Source organism: Phalacrocorax carbo, chromosome 1 (genome assembly GCF_963921805.1).
Source record: "Phalacrocorax carbo chromosome 1, bPhaCar2.1, whole genome shotgun sequence".
NCBI lineage: Eukaryota > Metazoa > Chordata > Aves > Suliformes > Phalacrocoracidae > Phalacrocorax > Phalacrocorax carbo.
In genome coordinates, this window is record NC_087513.1 from 495,920 (window position 1) to 523,427 (window position 27,508).

The 27,508-nt window shown below is 51.9% G+C and overlaps 1 protein-coding gene across 11 annotated transcripts in view; it reads left to right on the top strand.

Annotated features, from left to right (window-relative positions):
* The window catches only part of SHANK3 (SH3 and multiple ankyrin repeat domains 3), a 403,098-nt gene that overhangs the window by 295,995 nt on the left and 79,595 nt on the right, over positions 1-27,508 (top strand). For all 11 annotated transcript variants that reach the window (XM_064441038.1, XM_064441069.1, XM_064441094.1 and 8 more), the window contains one exon: positions 12,568-12,650. In XM_064441038.1, coding sequence (XP_064297108.1) covers positions 12,568-12,650 — 83 coding nt within the window. The remainder of the gene's footprint in view (positions 1-12,567; positions 12,651-27,508) is intronic.

Below are 27,508 nucleotides of genomic sequence, written 5' to 3' on the forward strand. Positions count from 1 at the left end.
GCTGTTTGGGGGTTGATTCAGAAACTGCACGTTCCTGCGTTCATTGTCAAAGCAACCAGAGAGTGCGGTGAGCGACTCCGGCTGTACGAGGAGCTCAGAGGTGTCTGCTGTACAGCCTGGTGCTCCTGAGGTTTCTACCAGCAAGCTTTCAAAATTGATTTAGGGGTGACGGGTTTGACTCCTTAAAGCCACGTTGCTTTTCAAGCACTTCAGTGGTTTTTTCCAGAAGAAAAGACTTTGAGCAGCGTGATGTGTACGTACTGCAGACGTGTCTCTTTTCAGCTCAGGTGTGTAGTTTGTGAGCTGAGAAGGGCTTTTGCTGAGCTTTCTAAGAGTGGTCCTACTGGCTTAGGCAAGAAGTGCTCCTCTCCTTTCTCAGGCAGAGACCAGTCCTGAGTGCTCAGGGCAGGATATGGGAACAGGGCATATACACAGTGATGCTTCCCCAGAATGCTCTGTCCGCGTCCAACAGCTTGTGGGTCAGAGATTCTCCATCCAGTGTGTCCTGTATGCAGCAATACTTCAGCGATTGCTCCTCCAGGAGCTTGTCCAGCTGCTTCTTGATTCCATGTAAATTTTTAGCACAATACCCTGTGGCAAGAAGAAACTTCATCTCCTGTCAAGTGAAATTACAGTTTATTTAAAACATTATATTCCAGGTTCTTTTGACGTGGTCTAGTCCTTGTGCTGGAGGAAGAAATAGGCAGGCCACCACCACTAGCCCCTCCGCAGCGCTCGGGATTTGGTAGAACCTTCTCCCCTGGCCTGTGTTTCTTCCAGGTGAAGTGGTACTAAGCAGCACCATGCGTTGTACGGAAGATCTTCCCATACTTTGGGCAGTCCATGTCACCTTTCTTTTTTCCCGGTTTTGTTGCGTTCTTTTCCAAAATGGGAGGGTCAGAGTTACTGCAAGCATTTCAGATGGGGGGGCACTTTGGCTGCGCCAGAGGTATAATGTTCCTCTAACTCACTTTTCTTTACTCGTCGTTCCTGGCCATTGTAGGAAATTAGGCTGACAGGCTCCATGAACTGTCTGTCACATCCCCAGGTTCTTAATCCTGGTAGTAATGGTCAGCTCAGCCTGTGATTTTACATATGAGGAGAGAATTATTTTTTCCCATGTGCATCAGTTTTTCTCCACCTTACATTTCATCTTACCTTTTAAGATCTTTCTACAGTTCCTCAAAGTTTTCTTCCTCTTTATTATCCTGAATAATTTATCATTATCAGCAGACCTTGTTACCCCTCTTTCATTCCTCTCTCATAAATGATCTAGGGCTATGTGGAGCAGAGTAAGTCCTGGCACCAATCCCCATGAGACTCTGCTGCTGACCTTTCTTCTGATGTGAAATACAATCATTTACTTTTATTTTAAACCTTTTAACAAATTTCACATGTAAAAACCTTCCTTTTTATCCCATGGCTTCTTAGCTTCCTCAAGAGATTTTAATGAGAGACCTTGTCAAATGCATTTGGAAATCTAAGTAGACTTTAGTTAAGTTTTTGTTGTCAAATAACTTGGATCTCTGCTTTTTTCCCCCGTCAGTCATTCCTTCTGGCTGTGTCCCAGTTCACCCCTTGCTCTGTTCTGGTGTTGGCCCGTTGCCTCTCTGGAACAAAACCTGGTTGTGGTTATAGGGAGATTTAATTCTAGTGAGCACGTGCTAAAGGTGCTACTGAAGAGGCTGTTGAGTTCGACTGCCTTCTCTCTGCGTGATCCTCCAGTATAATCCCAGCAGGACCTGTACCCTCAAACACCATTGCGGTGCTCATGTAGCACCACGTTGTGAAACACTGCTTCATCGGGTGCTGCACTGTCCTCAAGTTGTTTGAGCATTTTGAGCCAAAAAGACATTTTTTTTTAAAAAAAAAAGGTGGTGTGTTTGTTCCCAGGGACCCCCGAGGCTCCACTGGGCAGCGTGGGGAGTGCCCAAGTGATGCCAACACAAGCCCTTCTGCACTGGCTGGTCTGGGGGGCCGGAGCGCTTCCTGACATGGCTGACGGTAGCACTGTAGGTTGGGGTTTTCCTCACTCCCTGCAGAATCCCATAGTTGCTGGAGGTAGGGATCCCTCCTTTACCTGCACCTGTATGTGCTTTATCATAGAATCACAGGATGGTTTGGGTTGGAAGGGACCTTTAAAGATCATCTAGTCCAACCCCCCTGCCATGGGCAAGGATGTCTTTCACTAGCTCAGGCTGCTCAAAGCCCTGTCCAACCTGACCTTGAACACTTCCAATGAGGAGGCATCCACAGCTTCTGTGGGCAGCTTGTTCCAGTGGCTCACCACCCTCAGCATACAACATCTCTTCCTTATGTCCAATCTAAACCTACCCTCTTTCAGTTTAAAACAGTTGCCCCTCCTCATGTCCCTTCAGGCCTTGGTAAAAAGTCTTTCTCCATCTTTCTTATAAGCCTCCTTTAAGTATTGAAAGGCCACAATAAGGTCTTCCCGGAGCCTTCTCTCTCCAGGATGCACAACTCCAACTCTCTCAGCCTTTCTTTGTGGGAAGCGTGTTCCAGCCCTCGGATCATTTCCGTGTCTTCCTCTGGACCCACTCCAACAGGTCCATGTCTTTCTTGTCCTGGGGACCCCAGAGCCGGACACAGCGCTGCAGGTGGGGTCTCACAGAACAGAGTAAGGAGGCAGAATCCCCTCCCTCGACCTGCTGGCCATGGTGCTTCTGTTGCAGCCCAGGGTATGATTGGTTTTCTAGGCTCCAAGCGCACATTGCTGGCTCATGTCCAGTTTTTCATCTACCAGCACCCCCGCGTCCTTCTCCACAGGGCTGCTCTCAATCAATTCATTCCCATCTATATTGATCCTGGGGATTGCCCTGACCCAGCTGCAGGACCTGGCACTTGGCTTTGTTGAAACTCATGAGGTTTGTATGGGCCCACTCGTCACGACTGTCAAGGTCTGTCTGGATGGCATCCCTTCCCTCCGGTGAACCAACTGCCCCACTCAGCTTGGTCCATCTACAAGCTTGCTAAGGGTGCACTCGATCCCACTATGTCGCTAATGGAGAGAGTAAATAGTATTGGTCCCAGTACGGACCCTTGAGGGACGCTGCTTGTTACTGGAGTTTATCAGGCAGGACATTGACTTAAAATGCCATGTTAGCTTTCCCAAGTGTAACATTTATCCATGTGTTGGCTGGCTCTCCGCTTGTTCCGGTTGCTAGAGCCGTGCCCAGGGAGGCGTCAGGATGATGGACCTACAGCACCTTCCTTCTCTGCTGGCAACCCTGTGAAAACAGGCACCGCGTGCCGCCACCCCGGCCCCAGGCACCACAGTGCTTGTCTCCACAGCCTACACACCATGAGTGGCGCAGCTCTGTCACCCACAAGGTCCTCCAGCTCTCTACTGGATGGTCTTGGTGCCTTGTGCCTCTCCTTTTCTTTCCATAACCTCTTGTTCAGATCTGTCTGCTTGTAAGTCCATGTGCTTCTGAAGGGGAAACCGCCCCACAGCAGAGGTGCAAAAATTGTATTTAGTTTCTCTGTTATGCCTTACCTTCTCCAGGTGCTGCTTTGACACCACCATTGTCTGAGCCCAAAGATGCTCTGGCAGGCTTCCTGCTCCCTATGCACTTGAAAACTGATTTAGTATTGGTTTTGAAGTCCTTTGCAGATTGTTCCACGGATTCACATTTGGCCTGTCGTACTGTGTTTTTACATTTAACCTGCAAGAGATCACGATCCTTTCCGTATTCCTCCTTTGGATATGGCTTCAGCTTTATGAAGGATGTTTTCGTGGGTTTAATAACCTCCATTTCCCTGCTGTTCAGCCATGCCAGCTTCTTTCTGTTCTTTCTCAGTCTGTGGCATGTATTTGTACTGTGTCTCCAGCACAGTGCCTTTAAATGGTCTCCATCTCCTTTGCCGAGGATGGAATAAATCTGCATTGTAGAATTTGGATTTTCTAGGACTTGTTTTTATTATTTATAGAAATATGCATCGTTCTTTCCCGAGTGTGTATTGGGCAAGAGGCAGACATAACGTTTTTTAATCTCCTTTCATTCAAGCAAAGGGAGATTTTAGGTGTCACCTGTCCTTTCCTAGTACATGTGACAACTGAAAGCTGTGGTGGCACTAACTCCTGTATCATCCCTCTGTTTGTGACCATTTTTCCCTTTACATGCAGTATGAATTTCTTGAGCTAGTGAGGCATCCTAAGTTGTGAGATGCTGTTGCGTGTTACCTTTTCAGTCTCTCTTGCATCTGTGCAGCCAAATGGCTCCGGCGTCAGCTTCAAACAGTGCTGTTTCCGTGGAGCAGAATTCCCACAGGTGACACGGGTGATTTGGCAGTGCTTAGCCTGGGTCAGAGGCTGCCTTCGCCTCCTTTTTCAGTAGGCACCATTTTGCCCCGTTTGCTGAAGAAGTGATGATGGGAGGCTGTGAGCGACGGACCTGAACTCCTCTCCCTGCAGACTGGGACCACCTTTGCTCATCTGCGTGCCTGTCCCTGTTGGTGTCAGGTTTAGCCTGTTGGAGAGCACACCCAGGGGGAGGAGCAGGGCAGCACCACCTATTCAGCTGCAGTGCCTCTTCTGGCAAGTGAGGATACAAGTCCAGGACAAACAGCTTCCTTCTGCCAGCATAAATATAAGCCTGATTATTCCAGGGGCTTGTCTTCTGTGTGTCTCTGCGATGGCGTTTTTTCCTCGACTTGACCGCCCTTCGATATTCACAGCAAGGTCTTAACAGCTTTCTCAGTAGCACTGCTAGGTCGGAGTCCAGACAAAACACGTCTTGGATGTCCTTAGACTTCTTGTTCCCGTGGTGAGCTGTCTTATTTCAATGTTTTGGTTCATTCCCTAGAAGTTACCTGCTTGGTGTGTCCAAATGTGGTGAATCTAGTACGGGAAGTGTTCTGTGACAATTGTCTGTGTTTGAATGGGGAAGATGCTGCTTTTCAGTGCCTTTCACCAATGGTCTGCCTCACTTTCTGCAACACCCGATCTTCGGAATTTCTCTGGTACTCACAGCCTGCATTTCACCTGAGACTGAGCAGTGCTGGCTTTGGGTTTTTAACTGATGTCTGAAATGTGTTTGACCAGAGCTGGAAGGAATGTGATCTCCGACAACACATCCTTCCTGGGGGCTTGCTGCACTTTCAAATCATGTGTTTGTGTGTGTGGCTGGAAGATGGTTTCTTCTGGAGTTAGAGTTGCTTTTCATCTGTCAGTTTGCTTTTGACGTAGTTCATAATCAGTGCCTTGATGAGCTGCCTCCTGACTGAATTAAACAGAAAATCTTACTGATGATAATCAGTGCTTCAGGACCAGTTGGGAGCATAAATAGGCTCCTTTCTAGCACCCTCTCTGTTTCCTGCTGTCCTTTGCTTTCGATACGGAAGCACCACTGTCACCTGCATTCCCAGAGATTTCCTCATCTATGGTGGAGATTTAAGTGGTTTGTTTTTCCATTCAGGATAGGGCTTTTCCCAGTTTCACTTCTGACATTGTTGCTGAGGTCCCCTGGCTGCCTGTCCGTGGGCTGGGAGGAATCCTGGGACAGCAGTAGTGCACCTCAGACCTGCTCCCTTCCTCTCCTCCAGGCTGCTGCTGTCAGTAAATGTTCGAGACAAGACACCTGATCTGACCCGCTATGGTCATTCTTTTTTCTCTCATACTCAAATAGAGCCAAGAAATACAGCTGTGTTGTGCTTTGGCTAGCATCCGTGCTGCAGAAGAGCAGGGCTTTGTGGCTCTGCAGAGCGCTCGGCTCTGGGCAGGTCTCTCCAGGCGTTACTGCTGCAAGGGATGCTGTGCTCAGCAAACCGTTCAATAGCCGTGTGCCCAGCTGGCCCCAAACCTCCGGGACACGCCGGTTCCCCCTGGATTTCTGGTAGAAGCTTCATTGTTGGGTGATCTGTGGTTTCTGCCTAAAGCTTCACCTGCTCTGTGAACTGAGATGGGGGTAGGAAGGAGATGTGCACGCCGTCTCATCATCGGCCGCACTGTTTCATTGCTAGTTTGCTCCACGGGATAAATTCGATCTGGGCCAACTTGCCCTCTCCTGGACAAGCCCAGCCATAGCACAAGGCCAGCCCTAGGCAGATTCTAGAATGCGGTTTGGAAAGAGCTACCCTGTGTTATGGCCTTGATTTCTGGGGGGAGAGAAGAAAGTTTGTCCATAAAGACTCAGGCTGTACGGCATGGTCTGTGTCCAGTAAATACTGTTACTATAAACCATCCTCCCGTTGCGGGAGATGTTTTCTGCATGAGGTAGCTGAGCAGAATTAAACTCCTTGCACCGCCTGGCTGTGGGTGAGGAGCACCACAGCACGTGAGCGAGCTTTCTGCTGGGAGAGGCCTGAAATGGTCCGTCCCTCCACCAGCATCAGCTTCAGCCGAACTTATATTTTTCTTGAGGGGGATTCATCTAAAAGCTCCCAGCAAGTGGCCTTCCATCACCACCCCATTCCCGTGCTTCAGCAAAATTACTGCTGAGAAGCCGTGTGATGCTTTGTAAGCGTTTTCTCATGGGAATAATCAAGCCAGTGATTCAAACCAGGTCTTTCCTGCTGGGCCTTTTATCTTCCACGTGTCCTCCTCGGGACTCTCTGCTCTTGACCCACATCCTTCTGGAAGTGTGGTGCTAAGAACGGGGCAAGTGGGGTGTTATCTAACTTCAGTAGTGTGATTCACGTCACATCGCTGTAGGTGTCTACCATGTAGGTGTCTGAGCTCATCACCCTGGCTCACCCAGGGAGTCGATACAGATGTGTGCAGTCAGTGGAGCCACGGGTGCCATTCATTTGACAAAATGTAGGCGGCCATTTCAGCATGGGATGAATCACAACTCCATTGACTTCACTGAATAGCTCTCCATTGAGTCTAAAAGGAGCCCAGAGTGACTTGCTCACTGTAGGTGCTTGTTTGATGTATGCCCATATTTGACTAGATGACTCCCAAGGCTACTGCAGCATGGGGTCAGGCAGAAGGACTATTTCATGTCCTAGACAGCACTCCTGTTTATATAGCTCCAGTCAGTCTGTCATCCTTTTTTCACAAAAGCATGACCTGCTGCGATGCTTACGAGTCCAGGATGGTGTTCACGGCCTCCCCTGCCAGCTGGCTGCCTAGCCAGTCCTCCTCCATCTTCTGGTTTTCTTTTCATAGTTCCTAACTGTAGTACCTTGCACTTTTCCTTTTTCCTCGGGTATATTTCAGACCGTTTTCTCCAGTGATAGTAGCATGTGAATCCAAGGCCGCTCTTCCAACATGCTGCTGCCCGCTCAGATGGGATCTTCTGCAAATTTATTAAGTTCATTCTCTGCTACAGCCTAGACATTGGCGAAAACATTAAGCTTGTCCCAAGACAGACCCTGTGAAATCCCACTTGGTACGTCCTTCCAGTTCAACAGCGAAAAACGTGTCAAACCAGCTATTTACTCACCTTGCAGTAGTTTATGATCGCCTTGTTTTTTATGAGGATGCCTTGGGAGAGCATTCAAAATGCTTAACTGACATCAGGATACACATCAGAGAACTGCCTTTCCCATGTTCGTGAGACCTATTATGTTCCAACGGAAATTAGGTTCATTTAGCACAATCAGTTCTTTCAAATCCATGCCACCTGGTACTTATCACCTTCTTCTAGATGTTTTATTAAACAGTTGTGTTGTTTGTTAGAGGATTTTCCTGGGAATTATAGATGCGTTGCTTCATTTTATACTTCCTTTGATCTTGATTCTACTGCCTGTTGTTAAAGATGAGCATCATCCCTTTTTTCAGATCTTCTGGAGTGTCGTGCATCCCGTGCAAGCTCTCGGAGGCAACCCATCGTAGATGTCAGATACTTTCCTCTGCCTGCCTCGGCGCTTGCCGTGAATTTCACCAGACCCAGGCAGCTGAAAAAAACTAATTCTTCTAAGTGCTATTTTCTCACTTGAGGGTCAGAGCTAATCTTTGCTGTTAGAGTGTTACCAGGAGTTAACTGAGGCTGTTTAGTAGGGCCATGACCATGCCTTTTCTTTTCAATTGTTCATGTGATAGATCTATTAGGTTTGTCCCTCGAAAGAGTCACAAAGTTACCAAAATAATTTGCCTTAGTCAAGCATCCTGTGCATGAACCGTCTTTGATCTGGTTTCAACAAAAGACAAACCAGCAGGTCTGACACTCGGCCTTGCAGAAGCGAGGCGGTCCAGTAGACCTTGTGTCATCTTGAGGAGCGGCTCCGAAGAGCCACGCTCTGATGCCTCTATCGTTACATTAGCTCGTCTGTTTATTCATTTACCAGTTATATGTAGGGCACAGTAGTCTGGCAGTGAACTTGAGATCCTGTTTTCCATTGGGTATCATAACTTTATTTAAATGACAAAAAATCTTTTATATATATCTTAAGAGTACTAAATCATTATTTTGCTTAATCTTTCTCTGATACCTTAAAATAACTCCCTACTACATCTTATTTTTTTGAAAGTTCCTATTTTTATTTAGACAAAAATAAAAAAAAAAAGAACAATTCGAGTTATTTTTCCAGTATGACACTGTCACAGGTCCTTGATTACACTGCTTCATCTCCTTCCCCAGGCTATTCTTTATTGCTTTTTCAAGCCCTCGGAGCTCCAGCAGTGCTGATCAGTGGCACCTCAGCTGTCTCTCTGCTCCCCACAATTCTAGTTCACAAAAACATAGGGACTTTTTATTTCACTTTCTATATACATCTATCTATAGAACTGATTACTGTAGTTATATCCAAACATGAAGATGTCCAATGGATCGTGCTGTAGACAGTTACGAACCTGAGGGTTTTTATGTGCCCCACAGGCACAGCTAGATGGCAATAGGCAAAGGGTTTGCCGTTCTGGAGAGGCTTAAACTGGGAGTGCTCTTGCAAGATCCCTCCTGCAAGTCTAACCTCATAAATCCCTCTGTGGACAACACAGTGGCAGAGAGTGAGCTAAAACAAATAAACGTGCAACATTTCTAAAAGCCCCACTGGTGGCTCTACGTACGTAATCTGGAGCGTTCAGGGACAGAGCGTGGTGTGTCGCGGACTTTTCCTATTGCTCCCGACAAGTTTAGGTTTTTGAATTAAGGTACTTCTCGTCAGTTTATTTGTAGGAGGAGGAATAATTCAGAGGTGTCAGAAAGAATCAAATATTCTTTGTGCAGAATAACTTTGGGTAAGAGCAGCAGCAGGTTGAACTTATTTAAAGGCTTACGTTATTGCAGGAAATCTTGGCAGATGAGGATTGCGGGGTGGGGGCTGGGTGAAATTGTACTTACACAGAGTACCAGCACTTTTGTCAAGAGTTTCTTCAGTTTATCATGTGGATGAAACAACCACAGAGGTCCTGTGGGAAGAATTAGAGATACAGAATTTCCCTTCATCATGGATTCCTCACTTTCTCATTGACAAAGCAATCACAGCAGGACTAATCGGGCACTTCAGCCCACCACCAGGCAAACAGAAATCATGATTTTATACATAAACATTGATTCCCTTTCCTTCTCTCTCTTTCTCTTGCATATACGCATGCACAAACACATTCTTGCAGAGGTGGCAGAATTTGTTCTTGGTATTGGGTTAAGATCTGGTACAGATCATCTTCAAGGGGTTGATATGTCATATGGAAAAGGGACTCGACTTGCTCCTGTGGATGTGGTATGTGTTAGGTCGAGCTCTCCTCCTAAATGGTAAGTCATTGTTCAAATAGAAGATAAAGGCTTATCGCGGAATCACGGGATGGTTTGGGTTGGAAGGGACTTTCAGACATCGTCTAGTCCAACCACCCTGCCATGGGCAGGAACATCCTCCCCCTCTGCTCTGCCCCAGTGAGGCCACATCTGGCGTACCGTTTCCAGTTCTGGGCCCCCCCAGTTCAAGAAGGGCAGGGAACTGCTGGAGCAAGGCCAGCGCAGAGCTGCCAAGGGGATCAGGGGCTGGAGCATCTCCCTTGTGAGGAAAGGCTGAGAGACCTGGGCTTGTTCAGCCTGGAGAAGAGAAGGCTGAGGGGGATCTCATCAGTGCCTATAAATATCTGAAGGGCGGGTGTCAGGGGGATGGGGCCGGGCTCTTTTCAGCGGTGCCCAACGCCAGGCCAAGGGGCCACGGGCACAAGCTGGAACACGGGAAGTTCCCCCTGAACATGAGGCCAAACCCCTTCCCTGTGCGGGTGCCAGAGCAGGGGCACAGGCTGCCCAGAGAGGCTGTGGGGTCCCTTCCCTGGAGACATTCACCCCCCGCCTGGACGCGGCCCTGTGCCCCTGCTCTGGGGGTGCCTGCTCCAGCAGGGGTGGGACGGGGTGAGCTCCGGGGGGCCGTTCCAACCCCCGCCAGTCTGGGATTCTGTGATCTTCCACTAGAGCAGGCTGCTCAAAGCCCCGTCCAGCCTGACCTTGAACACTTCCAGGGACGGGGGCATCTGCAACTACTTTGAGACAGGAATCACAGTTTCAGGTTGTCTGGCTCTTGTTACATGGACAGGAGGATTACGTTACCGTAATGACCTCTTCTGGGCACGGTGGTTATGAACCTGTTTTCAGTAGGACACTCTACAGTTGGAAGAGAGGATTTCACTGTAGAGGGGAGAGTTTTACACATAGAGAGGAACATACGCATAACCAGCTCTGCTTTTGAAAGACAGGCAGTGTTGAAAACGTGACATAAAGGGATGACTGTATGACAGCAGCCACCTCCTTTGAAGCAGTTTGCATAGTTTTGTTGAAGTTTTTGCACGTCGAGGTACTTTGTTGCATGAAGTCACTGCTTTTATAGACACCTTATTTTTTCGTGGATAATGCCCAAGTGTGACCAAAATTACAGTACAAAGTGAACTACCGGGGAAGCCCAAGGCATTCAGGCTTGTGTCTTGCATTAGTTTCCGTGGTCGATGTCTGTTGTATGTCCTCCGGAGTGCCTCGCTACCTGCAGCCATTGCATGCACTGACTTTTGTTATCACCTTCCCTTGGTCTGGAAGACGGTATTTCTATCCATCTTGCTAGGAGCTGGATGCTATTGTGGTGGTAATGGCAGAATCGCAGAACTACCTACCCAAAAAGGGGTTGCGATGCCTGTAATTGCAGCCCTGACAGATGAGGCTACAAAGGGGCAGGATGCAGAGGCGTGTCCTGTCCCGGTGCTGTCGTTTGCAGTCCATGGCTGCTAGAAAGTGCACACAGAAATGTGGGTTGCCAACCCCGTCCACGCAGCAGCACCGGGAGCCCATCGCCTTCCATCCAGAGACGGCCGCCCCCTCCCCGGCCCTGCTGTGCTCGGCAGGTTCCCGGCGGGGTGGCGCGGGGTGCAGCCTGAGCCCTGGCAGGCGACCCCTTCCCTGCAGCAGTGGGCCGGAGGCGGCAGGCTCGGCGTGGCGCGGCCCGGGACGCGTGTGCCTGCAGCGGCAGTACCGCGCATGTTGGGGCACCTCATACCGCAGTGTGCGAGCCCAGCCTGCTCACTGCCAGCGCCCGTCCACGGCCGCCTCCTCCCTCCCGCGAGCGCGCCTGCCTGCGCGCCCACCGCTCTACCTGCTCCTTGGCAGCGTGTTTCTGTGCAGTGCGGTGGGGCGCGGGTCTTTGTCCCCCCCATCGCTCGCTACCTGCCCGTGCCCAGCTCTGGGGGCCGGCCCGTGCCGTTGCTCCCTCTCTGCCTCTCGGTTTTGGCTTGGTGTGCAAAGCTCCTTCCCCGCACCGCCGAGAAGGACCGAGGTCCCTGATTAATTCTACTCTGATGTCAGACATGCGGCTCTGCTGGGAGGGATTTGCAGGGCTGCATTTAAGCTCCCGTTTGCTGAGAGAATCCCTCTCCCGTCTCCCCTCCCCGCGCGCCCCCCGCCCCGCCCGGCGCACGTAGAGGTGGCTTGTTGGAAGGGTCGCTGGCGGCTGGGGTCCGCATGGAGCTGCACATCCGTTCCTCTCTCTCCACTGCTGGATTTTCCCCGTTCTTCTCATCTGGCCGCGGCGGAGGGCAGGGAGAGCAGCTTTGTTAAACTAGGACAATGCAATGCATCCCCCCTCTGCTAATGACAGACTGTTACTTAGCAACGCAGGGGGGGATTTTAAGAGAAGATCAGAGCGCCAGGATGAGGATATAAACTCTGCTGTTCTCCCTCCCGGGGAACTTACCAAAGAGGCACCTCTCCTTTTGTCAAGCATCTAATTTTTTCATACAAGAGGCAACCGGAAAGTCTCAGAGAGCTGCTTCCCTGATGGATGGCTGGCTGCCTCCCCCCGCACCTCCTCTGCTCAGCCGCTCCACTCTTCAGTTACATGCTAAGGGCATCATTTAAAGGGAAGCCCAAAGTGGGATCAGTAAGCTCCCTGCATGCGTATGCAGGTGACTGAGAAGGGGACCGGTGGGCAGAAGGGTGATCCAGGCAGCCGGGGCTTTCCTCCACCTACACGTTGAGGGAAAGTAGCTTTCGTCTTTTTGTTCTGACTTTGGGCAAGGGAGGGAGGGAAGCAGATTGTGCCCAACTCCTTGCTGAGATGAAACGGTCGATGAGAAGAGGTCTCCTTGTCACAGGCACAAAGGCCACCTCCGCCTGGCAGCATGGTGCTGAAATCTAACCCTAGCATCATTCTCTTGTGCTCTTTCCTGCCCAGTGACTACATCATTGAGGAGAAGACGGCCGTGCTGCAGAAGAGGGAGCATGAGGGATTCGGGTTTGTGTTGCGAGGGGCCAAAGGTAAGGGCTGCTTCTTTCGCTCGGTCCTGGGGCTGGGAGGGAAAGCTCCTTCTCCTCACTCTGGCTGGTGCTCAGGACCCCCTTTCCCTGGCTGCGCCGAGCAGCCCACGAGCCCCTGTGCATCGGGGTCTCTTAGGGGACTCTCTTCTTCTCCAGCAGCTAGGCAGCGGGAGTGCAGCTTGTCTCTGGTTACATGCATTGTACAGAAAATGCCATTCGTGGCAAATGTGCATCGCTCGCACGTTCTGGGGTGTTCCTCTGGTACAGACGCTGGTATTCATTCGTAGCTTTGCATTTGTGGGAGTTTTCACTTCTGCCTATTTACTGGGCGTATAAAGTGCATGTGCTCTGTTTCAGGTGCAGATATAAGCCCCATGGGGCAGGGCCTGTGTCCTCCGTGGTGTTTTTTTTTAACGCTTGAACTATTTCACTATACTTTGGCTGTGTAGAGTTGGGGGTCCTTCTCCTGGAAGCCCTGGCTGTGTTGGGGTTCAGCCCCAGCATGAGGGCAAACCAGTAGATGTCTGTCATGCAGCTGCCACCATACCTTCGCCCCTGTGCTGTCAGACAGCCTCTGCTCGTGCCTGGGGCACGCGTCCCCTGCACAGCCCTGGAGCGCCTGTGCTCGTGCAGCTGGTACCTTGGACCAGGTTGTTACTGTGGCTCCTCTTGCCAGAAAATGATCTTTTTGCTACAGAAAAAGAGAATCCCTTGGGGACTGGTAATGAAGGTGCTCCTATCCACATAGGAAACGGGCTTCAGCCCCTGTGCTCGGGAAGCAGGTCCATCTCCGGCTGGAGGGTCCTCTCTCCAGCAGTTCCAGACTGAAGGCTGGGGGGAGGCGAAGGGGGTCTCAGAAATGCAGCTGCTGACAGCAGAGGCACAGCAGTGCATGCTTCCGTCCCTTTCTTGCATGTAGGGTGCAGGATGCAGGAGGGAGAGCTTAAACCAGTGGCTGCCAGCTCGTTCGGTAGTGCTGCTCCTCTCCTGGACCTCAGCGAGGCTGAAGATCATTGCGATTTGGGCTTTAATCTTGGGTGTGATTTTCTGTGGGGATTCCTGAATTGTCTTTGTTCTGTCCATCTCGCAAAAGGGCTCTGTGTGCTGGTGGGTGTGTTTGTCGGAATATGGTTGCTGTCTCTTCCTCCCCTCTCTCTCCCCTTCCCTATATATGTGACATATATGTCTGTCCGTGTGCTACTCACATCAGTCTGTGCAATGTGAAGTGAAACTTCAGGGCTCAAAATGGCATCCATTTTTCTGCCAGATCAGACTTGCAGCTATTGTCTTAAGAAAAATGGGGTAAATTTTGTCCTCTTTCCTTTTTTCTTTCTTTTTCCTTGTTTGCCCTCCTAACATTTGTAGGCTCTGTGTTTTCCTTTGTGTGCTGAGGCTGAAAGAGAGGACCTGGAGCGGATTAAACAGTGGGCGTGAGGCTGTGTGGGACTTGGGTCTGGCTTACGGATTCGCAGCCTGGCGTTGCTGCAGGGGGCACTGAGCAGCGCGTGGCTGCAGAGGGTCGTGGCTTGGAAGCTCTCAGGGTGGGCATGGTCTGTCGTGCTGCCATCTGGGACGGGGTGCTGGTGGTGCGTCTGCTGATGCCCCTTGGGGAGCAGCATCTCTTGACTGAGAGGTGAATGTGGTGGCTCTGAGTCACCCTGTATTTCTCGGCCACTCAGCCTGGTGCTTCATGCTGCCGTGGGGTTTAAGCTGTAAAGAGCATTGAGACTCTGTCTTGGCCCCGTCGGTGTCACCAGCGCTCACGCTTCATTTAGATACTCTGTGCAAAACACTTCAGCTTTTGTGGGGTGAACCAGAGAAGGGGTCTGAAAATGGGAGGGACCAGAGCATCAGCAAAGTCCCTGCAGAGGGAGGGAGCTGGTTGTTGAGTGAGACTCAGCTGGATGATCCTCAAACTGCACTTCGTACTGCAGAGGGTGGTGAAAATCTCGCATGGCTTCTACCAGTCTTGCTGAGGGTTAATTCCTTCCCAAGCCCAAATTTGCCTGGCCGTGTGAGCTGCCCCGTCAGCTGCACCCCAGGAAGGGAACGCTGTGCAACACCTTCCCTGCCTGTCCTGTCTCCACCTCTGGCCCGTACCAGGAGGCGGTGATGTCCCAGTCAAACCAACTGAGCGTTTGGAGAAAGGTTATTTTATCCTGGTCCCTGTAGAGATGAGTGGCAGCTTTCAGACATGGGACTTGCCTGCAGCCATCACCTTAGAGATTCATTTAGAGCAGATGGGAAGGGGTGTAGCAGCCCCTTCACTCAGCACCGTGATGGAAAGTGATGAGCAGGTGGATTCACTTCTTCATTTCTTGGCCCAGAGAGACCATTCCTACCTTTCATGTACAAAACGGATAGACCTTTGCTCAAAATGCTGAAAGATGATCATAGAATCATTAAGACTGGAAAAGACCTCTAGGATCATCAAGTCCAACCGTCAACCCAACACTACCAGGTCTCCTAAACCATGCCCTGAAGCGCCGCATCTACGTGTAGTTTGAACCCCCCCAGGGATGGTGACTCCCCCACCTCTCTGGGCAGCCTGTGCCAAGGCCCTTTCTCAATAAAGAAATGTTTCCTAATCTCCAACCTAAACCTCCCCTGACGCAGCCTGAGGCCGTTTCCTCTCGTCCCATCACTGGTGACTTGGGAGCAGAGACCAACCCCCCCCTCACTCCAGCCCCTCTCAGGCAGCTGCAGAGAGCGAGAAGGGCTCCCCTCAGCCCCCTCTTCTCCAGGCTAAACCCCCCCAGCCCCCCCAGCCGCCCCCCAGCACACTTGTGCTCCAGACCCTGCCCCAGCCCCGCTGCCCGTCTCTGGACACGCTCCAGCCCCTCCAGGCCCTTCTTGTCCCGAGGGGCCCAAACCTGAGCCCAGCACTTGAGGTGGGGCCTCCCCAGGGCCGAGCACAGGGGCCCCATCCCTGCCCGGCCCCTGCTGGCCACCCCAGGGCTGACACAAGCCCGGGGGCTGGTGGCCTCCTTGGCCACCCGGGCACTGCTGGCTCATGCCCAGCCGGCTGTCAGCCCGCACCCCCAGGGCCTTCTCCGCCGGGCACTTCCCAGCCCCTCTGCCCCAGGCCTGGGGCGCTGCCTGGGGTTGGTGTGACCCAAGGGCAGGACCCGGCCCTTGGCCTTGTTAAACCTCACCCAACTGGCCTCGGCCCATTGATCCAGCCTGCCCAGGTCCCTCTGCAGAGCCTTCCTGCCCTCCAGCAGATTGACACTCCCGCCCAATTTGGTGTCACCTGCAAACTTACTGAGGGCGCACTCGATCCCCTCATCCAGATCATTGATAAAGAAATATCTTTAACAAGAGTGGCCCCGACACTGAGCCCTGGGGAAAACCACTCATGACCAGCCGCCAACTGCTTGGTCATAATGATATTTCTTGACTTGTAATGTCTTGGAACTCCACCGGGCTTCTGTGCCTGGACTAAATCAACCTCCCTCTTCCTGGCTAACCTGACCACAGATCAGGCATTATCTATTTAGTAATATGATTCATAAAATATTAATACATACTTCCCCGGGGTCACCCCTGTAAACAGTGGTTGTTACAGCTGATACAGTGACTGCACCTCACATGGTCTCAGCAAATCCCTGCTACCAGTTCCCTGGGCAGAGGAATACTGTTCCTGGGCCAGTTAATGCTCGTTGGCATCTGGTTATGGTGGCTTCTGTGGAAACAGTAGAGGGACATGCGGTCCCTGACTTGGGAATTTACTCCCTAAGGAAGAGGTAATAGAAATAGCAAGGATATTGCCAATAATATACATGATGTCTTGAAAAAAGAAAAGGAGATGGCTCTAAGTCCTTGCTTCAGGGTGCAAGCTTTCTTTTGTCTACTTAGCTTGGGGAGAAGCCGCCAGGTGGGGCAGGTTGTTCGCGAAGTTACCCGAGGTGATTGATTCCTGTGATTTGTGTATGTCCCGAAGCACCCAATCCCGTACGCTGTTGGGGAGAGGATGCTGTGCTGACCCACTGTGGGGCTTGGTTTGCTCCTGCTTCCTTCCAAAATGTTGTCAGTCTTTTGTTCCCCCCACCCACCCCCCCGAGTTTCTCAGCCAAGCAAGCACTTCACCGGCTTTACCACTTGCACCTGCCTCGATGCAGAATGCAGACCTGCTTTCCAAGAGCCTGCCCAGCTCACCCAGCTCTCGCTGCCCCCTGGAGCAAGTGCCCTTGTCGCTCTGCCTGCCCCGGTGGCACAGCCCCTCCGCAGCCCTGGGGCCTCCTGGCGCCCACCACGGCCTCCCTGGGCCCTCCTGCGCTCCTCTGCCTGCCGCAGCCTCTCTGCCCCTCCTCTGTCCGGTGTCAGCCCTTGCGTTTGAGCCGGGTGGTCGAGGAGCGCTTGTAAAACCAGCAGGTCACAGCTCGTGACCGAAGTGCCAATTGTGGGACTCGCCGACGGGGAGGGCCAGCCTGTACCGCAGCCCTGTCCCTCCTGGAGCCATTGCTGTCCCCAGCCCGGCGGTCGCTCCGGAGCACTCCCCGGGAGCGTCTTGTTATGTTCAGCGTCGCGGGGAGATCGGGCGCTGTGGCGGCACAGCTTCCAGTCCTGCGCCCAGAAGGCCACGCAGCCGCTGCCGCTGCCTCTGCGCCTGGCCGGGGGCGAGCTCACGAGCAGCAGGCCGGGGTCCTCCTCCGGTGGTGCTCGCGTGCCGTCCACCAGTGACCCGGTCCCACGGTCAAGACCGAGTTCTGGCCATGTGGGGGAAAAACACAGAGAACTCAGGGCTTGGCTTAGGAAGGACCTCTGCATGGACGTCATCTGCTCGCTTCGCAAACTCCCACTTGTTCTTTGCTGCGTTTTCTCCGCAGGAAGGTTCAAGTTTGATGTTCAGCAGCAGATGTTGGTATTTGCATCTCTTTGTGTAAAGACCAGTCAAAGCAACTGGTATTGCAGTTACTGAGACAGATCTCCTTGGGTGAATTCAGTGATCCAACGACCCAAGCGCAGAACTTGCCCGGATCTGTAGGAATCAGTGGATCGTTTGAGGGAGTTTTAGTTTTGTTTCCTGCCCAGCAGTTCGTGTGAAGACCTCAGGCTCAGAGGCCTCTGCAAGCTGAGTTTTGGTGCCGTGAAGTGCCTGGTGCTGGGTCTTGTTGACCTGGTGGGGTCTCTGACAGCCACAGCTTCTGCCCTGCACAGCCATGGGGCACGAGGAGGGCTACGGTGAGGGAAGTACAGTCAAAGCGTGAGGATCTTGCTGTTGGTTTGCAGCGGAGGGGATGTTGCCCTAAAGCCCTGCAACAAGTTTTGGAACACAGTGCTGGTATTATAAACTCTCATGGAAGTTCACTGATGGATTTCAGAACTTGGCTGTTGTGCAGAGAAGTGCTGTGACAGTTTGTGACCCTCAGGATGGACAGAAATTGGGACTGGAGATGTTCAGACAGAGCACGTCAAACACCAAGTCTGATATCTGTGTCGTTAAGTGTGGTATCTTCATTATGAAGAACTAATGGAAAACTGCTCCAGGCCCCTGATCATCTTGGTAGCTCTCCACTGGACTTGCTCCAGCAGTTCCATGTCCTTCTTAAACTGGGGGGCCCAAAACCTGGACGCAGCCCTGCAGGTGTGGCCTCACTGGGGCAGAGCAGAGGGGGAGGAGAACCTCCCTCGCCCTGCTGGCCACACTCCTTTTCATGCACCCAGGAAACCGTTGGCCTTCTTGGCCCCAAGGGCCCGGTGCTGGCTCAGGGTCACCTCGCTGCCCCCCAGCACTGCCAGGGCCTCTCAGCAGAGCCACTCTCCAGCAGGTCCCCCCCAGGCTGTGCTGGTGCGGGGGGTTGTTCCTCCCCAGGGGCAGGACCTTGCATTTGCTCATGTTGAATTTCATGAGATTCCCCTTCGCCCAGCTCTCCAGCCTGTCCAGGTCTCGCTGGATGGCAGCACAGCCTTCTGGTATATCAGCAGCTCTTCCCATCTCGGTATCATCAGTGAACTTGCTGAGGGGACGCTCTGTCCCTTCGTCCAGGTCATTGATGAATATGTTGAACAGGACAGGACCCAGTACAGACCCCTGGGGAACACCACTAGTGACAGGCCTCCATCCAAACTCTGCCCCATTGATCACGACCCTCTGAGTTCCGTTGTTGAGCCAGTTCTCAGCCCACCTCACTGTCCTCTCATCCAACCCACGCTTCCTTAGCTCACCTGTGAGCATGCTGTGGGAGACAGTGTTGAATGCCTTACTGGAGTCGAGATAAACAACATCCCCTGCTCTCCTTTCATCTCCCCAGCCAGTCATGCCATCACAGAAGGCTGTCAGGTTGGTCAAGCATGATCTCCCCTTGGTCGATCCACGTTGACTACTTCTGAGAACCTTCTTTTCCTCTACATGCCTGGAGATGACCTCCAGGATGAGCTGTTCCATCACCTTTCCAGGGATGGAGGTGAGGCTGACTGGCCTGTAGTTCCCCAGGTCCTCCTTCTTGCCCTTTTTGAAGCCTGGAGTGACGCTGGCTACCCTCCAGTCCTCAGGCATCTCTCCTGTCCTCCATGACCTTTCAAAGATGAAGGAGAGTGGCTCAGCAAGAACACCCACCAGCTCCCTCAGCACTCATGGGTGCATATCATCAGGGCCCATGGATTTGTGAGGATCCAGTTTGCATAGGTGATCTCTGACCCAACCCTCCTCAACCAAAGGGAAGCCTTCCTTTCTCCAGATTTTCTCTCTCACCTCTGGGGGCTGGGCTGCCTGAGGGCCAGCCTGAGCGGTAAAGACCAAGGCCAAGGAGGCATTCAGTAACTCCACCTTCTCTGCATCCTGTGTCACCAGGGCACCCATCTCGTTCAACACTGGGCCCACTGTGTACCCAGTCTTCCTTGTACTGCTGATGTATTTGAAGAAGCCCTTCTTGTTACCTTTGATATCCCTCGCCAGATTTAATTCCAAGTGGGCCTTGGCCTTCCTCTTTGCATCTCTGCATACCCTGACAACATTCCTATATTCCTCCCAAGTGGCCAGTCCCTTTTCCACGTACTGTGAACCTCCCTCTCCCATTTGAGTTTCTCTAGAAGCTCTTTGCTCGTCCATGCAGGTCTCCTGGTTCCTCTGCTGACATCTTCCTCATAGAGGTGCACTAATCTTGAGCTCAGAGTTAGTGGTTCTTGAATACTGACCAGCTCTCTTGGACCCCCCTGCCTTCTAGAGCCCTAGCCCATGGGATTCCTCCAGGCAGGTCTCTGAAGAGGCCAAAGTTGGCCCTCTTGAAGTCCAAGGTTGTAACCCGACTCATAGCCCTGCTTCTACCTTGTGGTACCCTAAACTTGACCATCTCATGGTGACTGCAGCCAAGGCTACCCCCAACTCTCACATCCTCAACTCAACCTTCTTTGTTAGCACAAGATCCAACAGCACATCTCGCCTCGTTGGCTCCTCCACCACCTGCATCAAAAAGTTGTCCTCGATGCTCTGCAGGAACCTCCTGGATTGCGCACACCTCACCATGTTGCTTTTCCAGAAAATATCAAGGTGGTTGAAGTCCCCCATGAGAACCAGACCTTGCAACTGTGAGGCTACTTCCAGCTGGCTGTAGAAGGCTTCATCAACTTCCTCTTCCTGATCAAGCGGCCTGTAGCAAATGCCCACAACAGTGTCATCCGTATTTGCCCGTCCCTTAATTTTTACACATAAGCTCTTGACTCGTTCTTCCTCCACCCCTCGCAGAGCTCGATACATTCCAGTTGCTCTCTTGCATAAAGAGCAACTCCCACACCTCGCCCTGCTTGGCTCTCTTTCCTAAAAAGCCTGTAGCCATCCATGACCACGTTCCAGTCATGCAACAGGTACCTACTGCTCCAACGCTCTGTTTGGGTGTCAGACAGTGGTGTGCAACTTCCTGCCCTAGGCTTTAAACTGAGACATGCCTTCAGGACTTAAAGTAACTACCCAAGGCAGCTACAGTTTTCTGCAGTAGATGTAGTGTAGAATCCCATTTTATTATTTTATTCTTCACTCTGGAAATATGTTTCCAGTGACATAACTGGGACCTTAACAATTTACTCTGCTTGAATGAATTTGTAATATTTTTCACTGCTAAGCTTGGATAGTAGTAAAAGTAACTTGTCCAAGAAAAGCAGTATTTTCAGAGAGTCCCAGGAAGCCTGCACCTTGAAATGCCATCAACTGTGGTGCTGCAAGTGTCAAAATCGGGGCTGGGGTTTACCGTAGCAGGTTCTGGGGAGCAATTCCCCACGAAGATGGGCAGCCCAGGGGAAGAGGCAGCACAGGTGGGCAGGGGAAGGCTCTCGGGTCTGTGCATGCCTCTGGCTGCGGCAGGTACCACTGAACCAGCCCTGTGGCACGGGTGTAGCTTTAGGATGCCGCCGCGTGCCAGCAGCGGTGCAGGCTTCCCGGCAGCAGCAGCACGGCAGAGCCAGCCCTCTCGGGGACCCTCCCCTCGGCGTCTGGGGGCTGTCAGCGCCCCTGTGCCAAAGGATTGGGGTGCTGCAGGGCCTTCACCCTCAGGCCCGTGGTGTTGAGGGGGTTGTCAAAGCCACCCCAGGGCTTCCTGGTGACCTGGCTCTGCCAGGGCTTCCCCTGCCTGCCGGGCGCAGCTGGAGCTGGCACCCCTGGTGTGAGACCTCCCGGACAGTGGGTTTTTAAGACCAAGAAACGGCCGCAGTGATCAAATGGCACAACCAAGGCTGTAGTGTTATGGTGATAGTTCCTTGAGAAGTACGAACGTCGTGAGCTTTTGCAATGAACAGTAGACCTCCTTGTTAGGAAATTTTACCTAATTACCAGCGAGAATTTCTGTAATTTAATTCCAAACCTTTTGATTTAGTTTTGCCTTCAGCAGTTGGATAAGAGAGCTGCCTCAGATTTGATTCCTTCCTGGGCAGGCAGTTACGGATGAATTGTCACCGAATTACATACTCTGACCTAACGCTTTCCTGCAGGCTCTGACCTGGAAACGGTATTTTTGGAGGGTCTGGTCCCAAGCTGGCTTTTGTGGTGGCTGGTCTGCAGTCTTCGGCCTTCACTCGGGCCTCCGTGAGAGGCAGAGGTCAGGACTCCCAGGTTGTGTATGGAGTATCAGAGTCTTCCTCCTCCATTACCAGAGCTGCAACCAGCTCTGAACACTGTGGGTTGTTCTGGTTAACATTTCTTGTTTAGTGGGTGTTGGGGCAGTAGATGAATGGCTGGGCTGCTGGTGAGGCTGAGGTTAAGGTGACTGAACAGGAGGCAGAGAACGACTGGACGTGACGTGAGAGGTTGGACATGACAGCTAGCAGTGAGGGAGGTGGCGAAGTCACATCAGCGCTTTGCCGTTCCGGCTGGATTTCGTCTGTGTGTGAGGGGGAGAGATGCTGGAAGTGGCCGAACTTCACAGATAACTGACAGGGAATACTGGAAACCTTTGGGGGTAACCGCTCCATGACACCAGGTAAGGCCAAGATTACCTAGGTAATGGTATTGGAAATACAGATTTGAGTGCAGATGTAGCAAAACTGGGGTGAGTGGGCTGAAAGTAGCCACAGGCAGATTGTTCATTTGGGAGGAAACTGGGGCAGTGAAAAGGAGCATCAGAAACCGAGGAAAAAGTTACAAAGATACGTGAATGATATCACTGGGGCTGTTCGGCAGGGTTTCTGCTGGGCAGCTCTGTGCTTGATCACAACAGCCCAGATCAGGGCGATAAACCAGCTCTGTTCTTCTCATCATCCCCTGTGTGTCCAGCCTGCTCCTTGGTCTCTGGCCATCAGCAGAGCAGCCCTACAGATGGATCGAGCATCTTGGTGCGGGGTTGGTGCCTGCCTCGGCCCTGTCAGCGTCAGCATCTGTCCACCACCTCCAAACAGCGGGCTTTTAGGGAAGAGCAGGCGGGGAGTGTTAGATTGTGAGTTAGTCTCACAATCACTAGCCCTTGTGCTTATGGGGGACTTCAACTTACCACATGTCTGCTGGAAATACAGCACAGCAGAGAGGAAACAGTATAGGAGGTTCCTGGAGTGTGTGGAAGATAACTTCCTGACACAGCGGGTAAGTGAGCCCACCGGGGAGGTGCCCCGCTTGATCTGTTCACAAACAGAGAAGGACTGGTGGGAGATGTGGTGGTCAGAGGTTGTCTTGGGCTTAGAGACCATGATTTGGTTGAGTTATCAATTCTTGGTGAAGGAAGGAGGGGGGTCAGCAGAACCACTACCATGGACTTCTGGAGCGCAGACTTTGGCCTGTTCAGGGCTCTGGCTGGGAGAGTCCCTTGGGAGGCAGTCCTGAAGGGCAAAGGAGTCCAGGAAGGCTGGGCATTCTTCAAGCCAGAAGTTTTAAAGGCTCAGGAGCAGGCTGTCCCCATGTGCCACAAGACAAACCAGCAGGGAAAATGACCGGCCTGGCTGAACAGGGAGCTTTTGCTGGCACTCAGGGAAAAAAGGAGAGTTTACCTCTTTTGGAGGAAGGGGCAGGCAACTCAAGAAGAGTATAGGGATCTTGTTAGGCCTTGCAGAGAGAAAACTAAGAAGGCAAAAGCCCAGCTAGAACTAAATCTCATCACTGTTGTAAGGGATAACAGAAAATGTTTTTACAAATATGTAAACAAAAAGAGCCGAGGAGAATCTCCATCCTCTATTGGGTGTAGGGGCGGAACATTGCGACCAAGGATGAGGAGAAGGCTGAGGTATTAAATGCCTTCTTTGCCTCAGTCATTAATAGCCAGACCAGTTATCCCCAGGGTATTCACCCCCCTGAGCTGGAACAGGGATGGGGAGCAGAACAACTCCCCATAATCCAGGAGGAAGCAGTCTACGACCTGCTGCTCCACCTGGACACTCACAAGGGTCTGGGGCCAGATGGATCCACCCGAGAGCACTGAGGGAGCTGGCAGAGGCCGTTGCCAAGCCACTCTTCATCACTGACCAGCAGCCCTGGTTAGCAGGGGAGGTCCCAGATGACTGGAGGCTTGCCAATGTGCTGATCTACAAGAAGGGCTGGAAGGAGGATCCGGGGAACTACAGGCCTGTCAGCCTGACCTCGGTACTGGGGAGGGTCATGGAGCGGTTCGTCTTGAGTGAGCTGATCAAGCATATGCAGGACAGCCAGGGGATCGGGCCCAGCCAGCACGGCTTCATGAAAGGCAGGTCCTGCCTGACCAGCCTGATCTGCTTCTATGACCAGGTGACCCACCTGGTGGATGAGGGAAAGGCTGTGCGTGTTACCTAGCTGGACTTCAGCAAAGCCTTTGACAGTGTCTCCCACAAAATCCTCCTGTAGAAGCCAGAGGCTCATGGCTTGGACGGGTGTACTCTTTGCTGGGTAAAACGCTGGCTGGTGGCCAAGCCCAGAGAGTTGGGGTGATCAGAGCTAAATCCAGTTGGCGGCCGGGCATGAGCGGGGCTCCCCAAGGCTCAGTGTTGGGGCCAGCCTTGTTTAATGTCTTTATCCATGATCTGGGTGAGGGGATCGAGTGCGCCCTCAGTAAGTTTGCAGGTGACACCAAGCTGGGCGGGAGTGTCGATCTGCTGGAGGGCAGGAAGGCTCTGCAGAGGGACCTGGGCAGGCTGGATCGATGGGCCGAGGCCAGTTGTGTGGGGTTTAACAAGGCCCAGTGCCGGGTCCTGCCCTTGGGTCACACCAACCCCAGGCAGCGCCCCAGGCCTGGGGCAGAGGGGCTGGGAAGTGCCCGGCGGAGAAGGCCCTGGGGGTGCTGGCTGACAGCCGGCTGGGCATGAGCCAGCAGTGCCCGGGTGGCCAAGGAGGCCACCAGCCCCCGGGCTTGTGTCAGCACTGGGGTGGCCAGCAGGGGCCGGGCAGGGATGGGGCCCCTGTGCTCGGCCCTGGGGAGGCCCCACCTCGAATGCTGGGCTCAGGTTTGGGCCCCTCGGGACAAGCAGGGCCTGGAGGGGCTGGAGCGTGTCCAGAGAAGGGCAGCGGGGCTGGGGCAGGGTCTGGAGCACAAGTGTGCTGGGGGGCGGCTGGGGGGGCTGGGGGGGTTTAGCCTGGAGAAGGGGGGGCTGAGGGGAGCCCTTCTCGCTCTCTGCAGCTGCCTGAGAGGGGCTGGAGTGAGGGGGGGGCTGGTCTCTGCTCCCAAGTCACCAGTGACAGGGCGAGAGGGAACGGCCTCAGGCTGCGTCAGGGGAGGTTTAGGTTGGAGATTAGGAAATATTTCTTTATTGAGAAAGGGCCTTGGCACAGGCTGCCCAGAGAGGTGGGGGAGTCACCGTCCCTGGGGGGGTTTAAAAGGTGTGTAGACGTGGCACTTCAGGGCATGGTTTAGGAGACCTGGTAGTGTTGGGTTGACGGTTGGACTTGATGATCCTAGAGGTCTTTTCCAACCTTAACGATTCTATGATTCTTTGATTCTGTGAGTGCTCCTGAGCTTTGCTCTGAGCCATCACGCCACCGTGGCCAGTACTGACTCCGGGGTGTTTTAGAGGACGTGCTGTCTGCAGCCAGTGCATGGATGTCTGCATACGGCCGTGCTCGGGCAGCGCGTGCAGCAGCGCGTCCCATGCAGGGCTCCATCTCCCGTGACCCAGAGGAGCACGGGTTTTCGGCGTCAGGCCTGTGGGCTGGATAGACTGCCATGGGGACAGAGGGGTGGCGGTCAGGGCTTCTCCCATAGCAGTGGCTTTCTGTTCACCCCTTGCCTTTGCAAGAGCAGTATTGGCCATAGGTGCTTCTGCCGCTTTCAGCAGACTCTGATGGTTTGGAAGGAGATATCCCCACCATCAGGGTCTCCTGCACGCAGCGTGGTTTGCAGGTGCTCCATAGGGTTGCTGTCAACACACATTTCATTTAGTTCTGTTCTTTATGAGAAAGCAATGTGCCCAGTGCCCGTCAGCTCAACAGGTAAGGCAGCGCAGGGCTTTCAGGTGCTAAGCTGGGTTTACAGCTCTTCTGGCACTTACCCGGGAAGTTTGAATCATTGTGTGCTGCAAGAGAAATTTCTCCCTTTGCAGGTCCTTTGCAGTGAAGTATAGAGCAGTGTCTGTACTGCCCAGGTATAAGCACAGCACTGATATATTTGACTGACTAATAACTAAAAGCAGCTGTAAGGGAAAGGTCTGAAACGAGGAAGCACAGCAGCAGGTCCCAGTAAGCAGGTTTCCCCTGTAGTGCTTGAGTCTCCGAGTTAACTGAGGAAGACGGGAATTCCAGTGCTGGATTGCACCCACACCTGGAGGTCACAACTCCTCCTTCCACTGCCTGGTGTGGCCGTGGGAGACACCTGGAGCAGTTCGCCCTGCAGATCTCATTCTCTGCATGGAAAAGGGGTCGTTTAGTTTATGTTTACTTGTCCGTTACTAGAGCTTCTTCCATGTTCCCTGTGACTGAGTGCTGGGACTTCAGGCAGTAGCAGGGGAGAGCTGGTTGTTTCCTCTGTCTACATTTTCCCCCCTAAAGTATTAAATTATGCTTCTAGTATTTGCTTCATAAGGATACAGCTCTGAATTCAGGATGAATTTTCTTGTTTACTGAGTCTTTAAGGCACTAGTGACACTTTACAAATCATGTATCACGGCATGCAGTTACTGTAGATATATGGCTTCCAGCCCACGGAAAATGGTGTGCCTGGAGTCCTCATGTAACACATCAATAATGCAGGTGACAAAACTGGCTATAAGGCTGGGTTTCCTAGGTCAATTTTATCTGTATTCCTTATCAGTTTATATCTTGGATTACCAATACGAAAAAATCATCCTTGAACTATCCCTCAGATGACTCTTCATTGAGCTGTAGTTTAGGATTTCCCCGCTGTCCGTGGGCTGTCGTCAGCCCCGTGGTGGGGAAACGTGGGGCAATGCTTCCGAATTGTGCAGCTGTGGGATCGCGGTGGGGGTAAGCCCGATGGGACAGGTGTATCTGGAGCCGCCGTGACGCGTGGTTTCCTCACATCAGGCTCCTTCTCCTGGCTAGGAAGCCAATTAAATTGTCATCTCTCCAACTCCGTCCTCCCCAGGGATCAGGGCTTCCACTTAACCTTTTCATGACTTAATTATGATACATGTATGATGAGAGGGCAGTGCTGATGCTCGCATTTTGTGAAGTACAGTGGTGATATTCTACAGAGACTTTATGTCTTGTTATCGTTATAGAAATAATTTACTTGACATTCAGAGAGCTTGAGTCTCCCCTTTTCTCACTTTCAGAGGTTCAGGCAATACACAAGGTCTTTCTCCCCTTAAACCAGATATCCTTCCAGGCCTGCGCCTGACATAAGTTCATGGGCACCTAGTTTTGCAGTTACAGTCTGCAGCAAGGTCACATTTGTGTTTCTTTGAACTTCAGACTATTGAAAGAACTTGCTGGTCAACACTGATCCAAAGAGTTGAATTCAACACTGGGGAAAATCCTGAAGGATTTGGAGAAATCAAATGTTACACTGGCATTTGTAAGAATAGGTAGGATGACTTTGTCAGCTGTTTGCCACTAAGCTAGCTTCCATCAAAGGAAGAAGTAATGGAAAGCTGTTGATAAAACCATCTAAGCATAATCAGATCATTCAGCATATTGACATCTTGTCAGGCAAACTTTGTCTTGGTCTGGTGCTCGCCAACGGCTATTGTGAGTTAGCAGAAAAAATCTTGCATAAAAATTGTAAGTAGAATAATGAAGTAGTATGGGAAATGATGGAAATATTTTTACCTGTATTAAATCAGTGTGTGTGCATTTTAGACAAATGAAAGCGAATGTAGGTCACATTTACTGGAGTGACCTGACGTCAAAGGAGATGTATGTACAAGATCGTCCACTGACTGTTATGAAATCTACTGCTTCGTTAGGGTAATGACACAGCTTTTAAAAACATGTTGTTTTGATAATAGATTTAGAGTGACGGATAACTTGTCTAGGCCTGTCGGTACAATACATCTTTATCTATATTGCTAACAAAAATCAC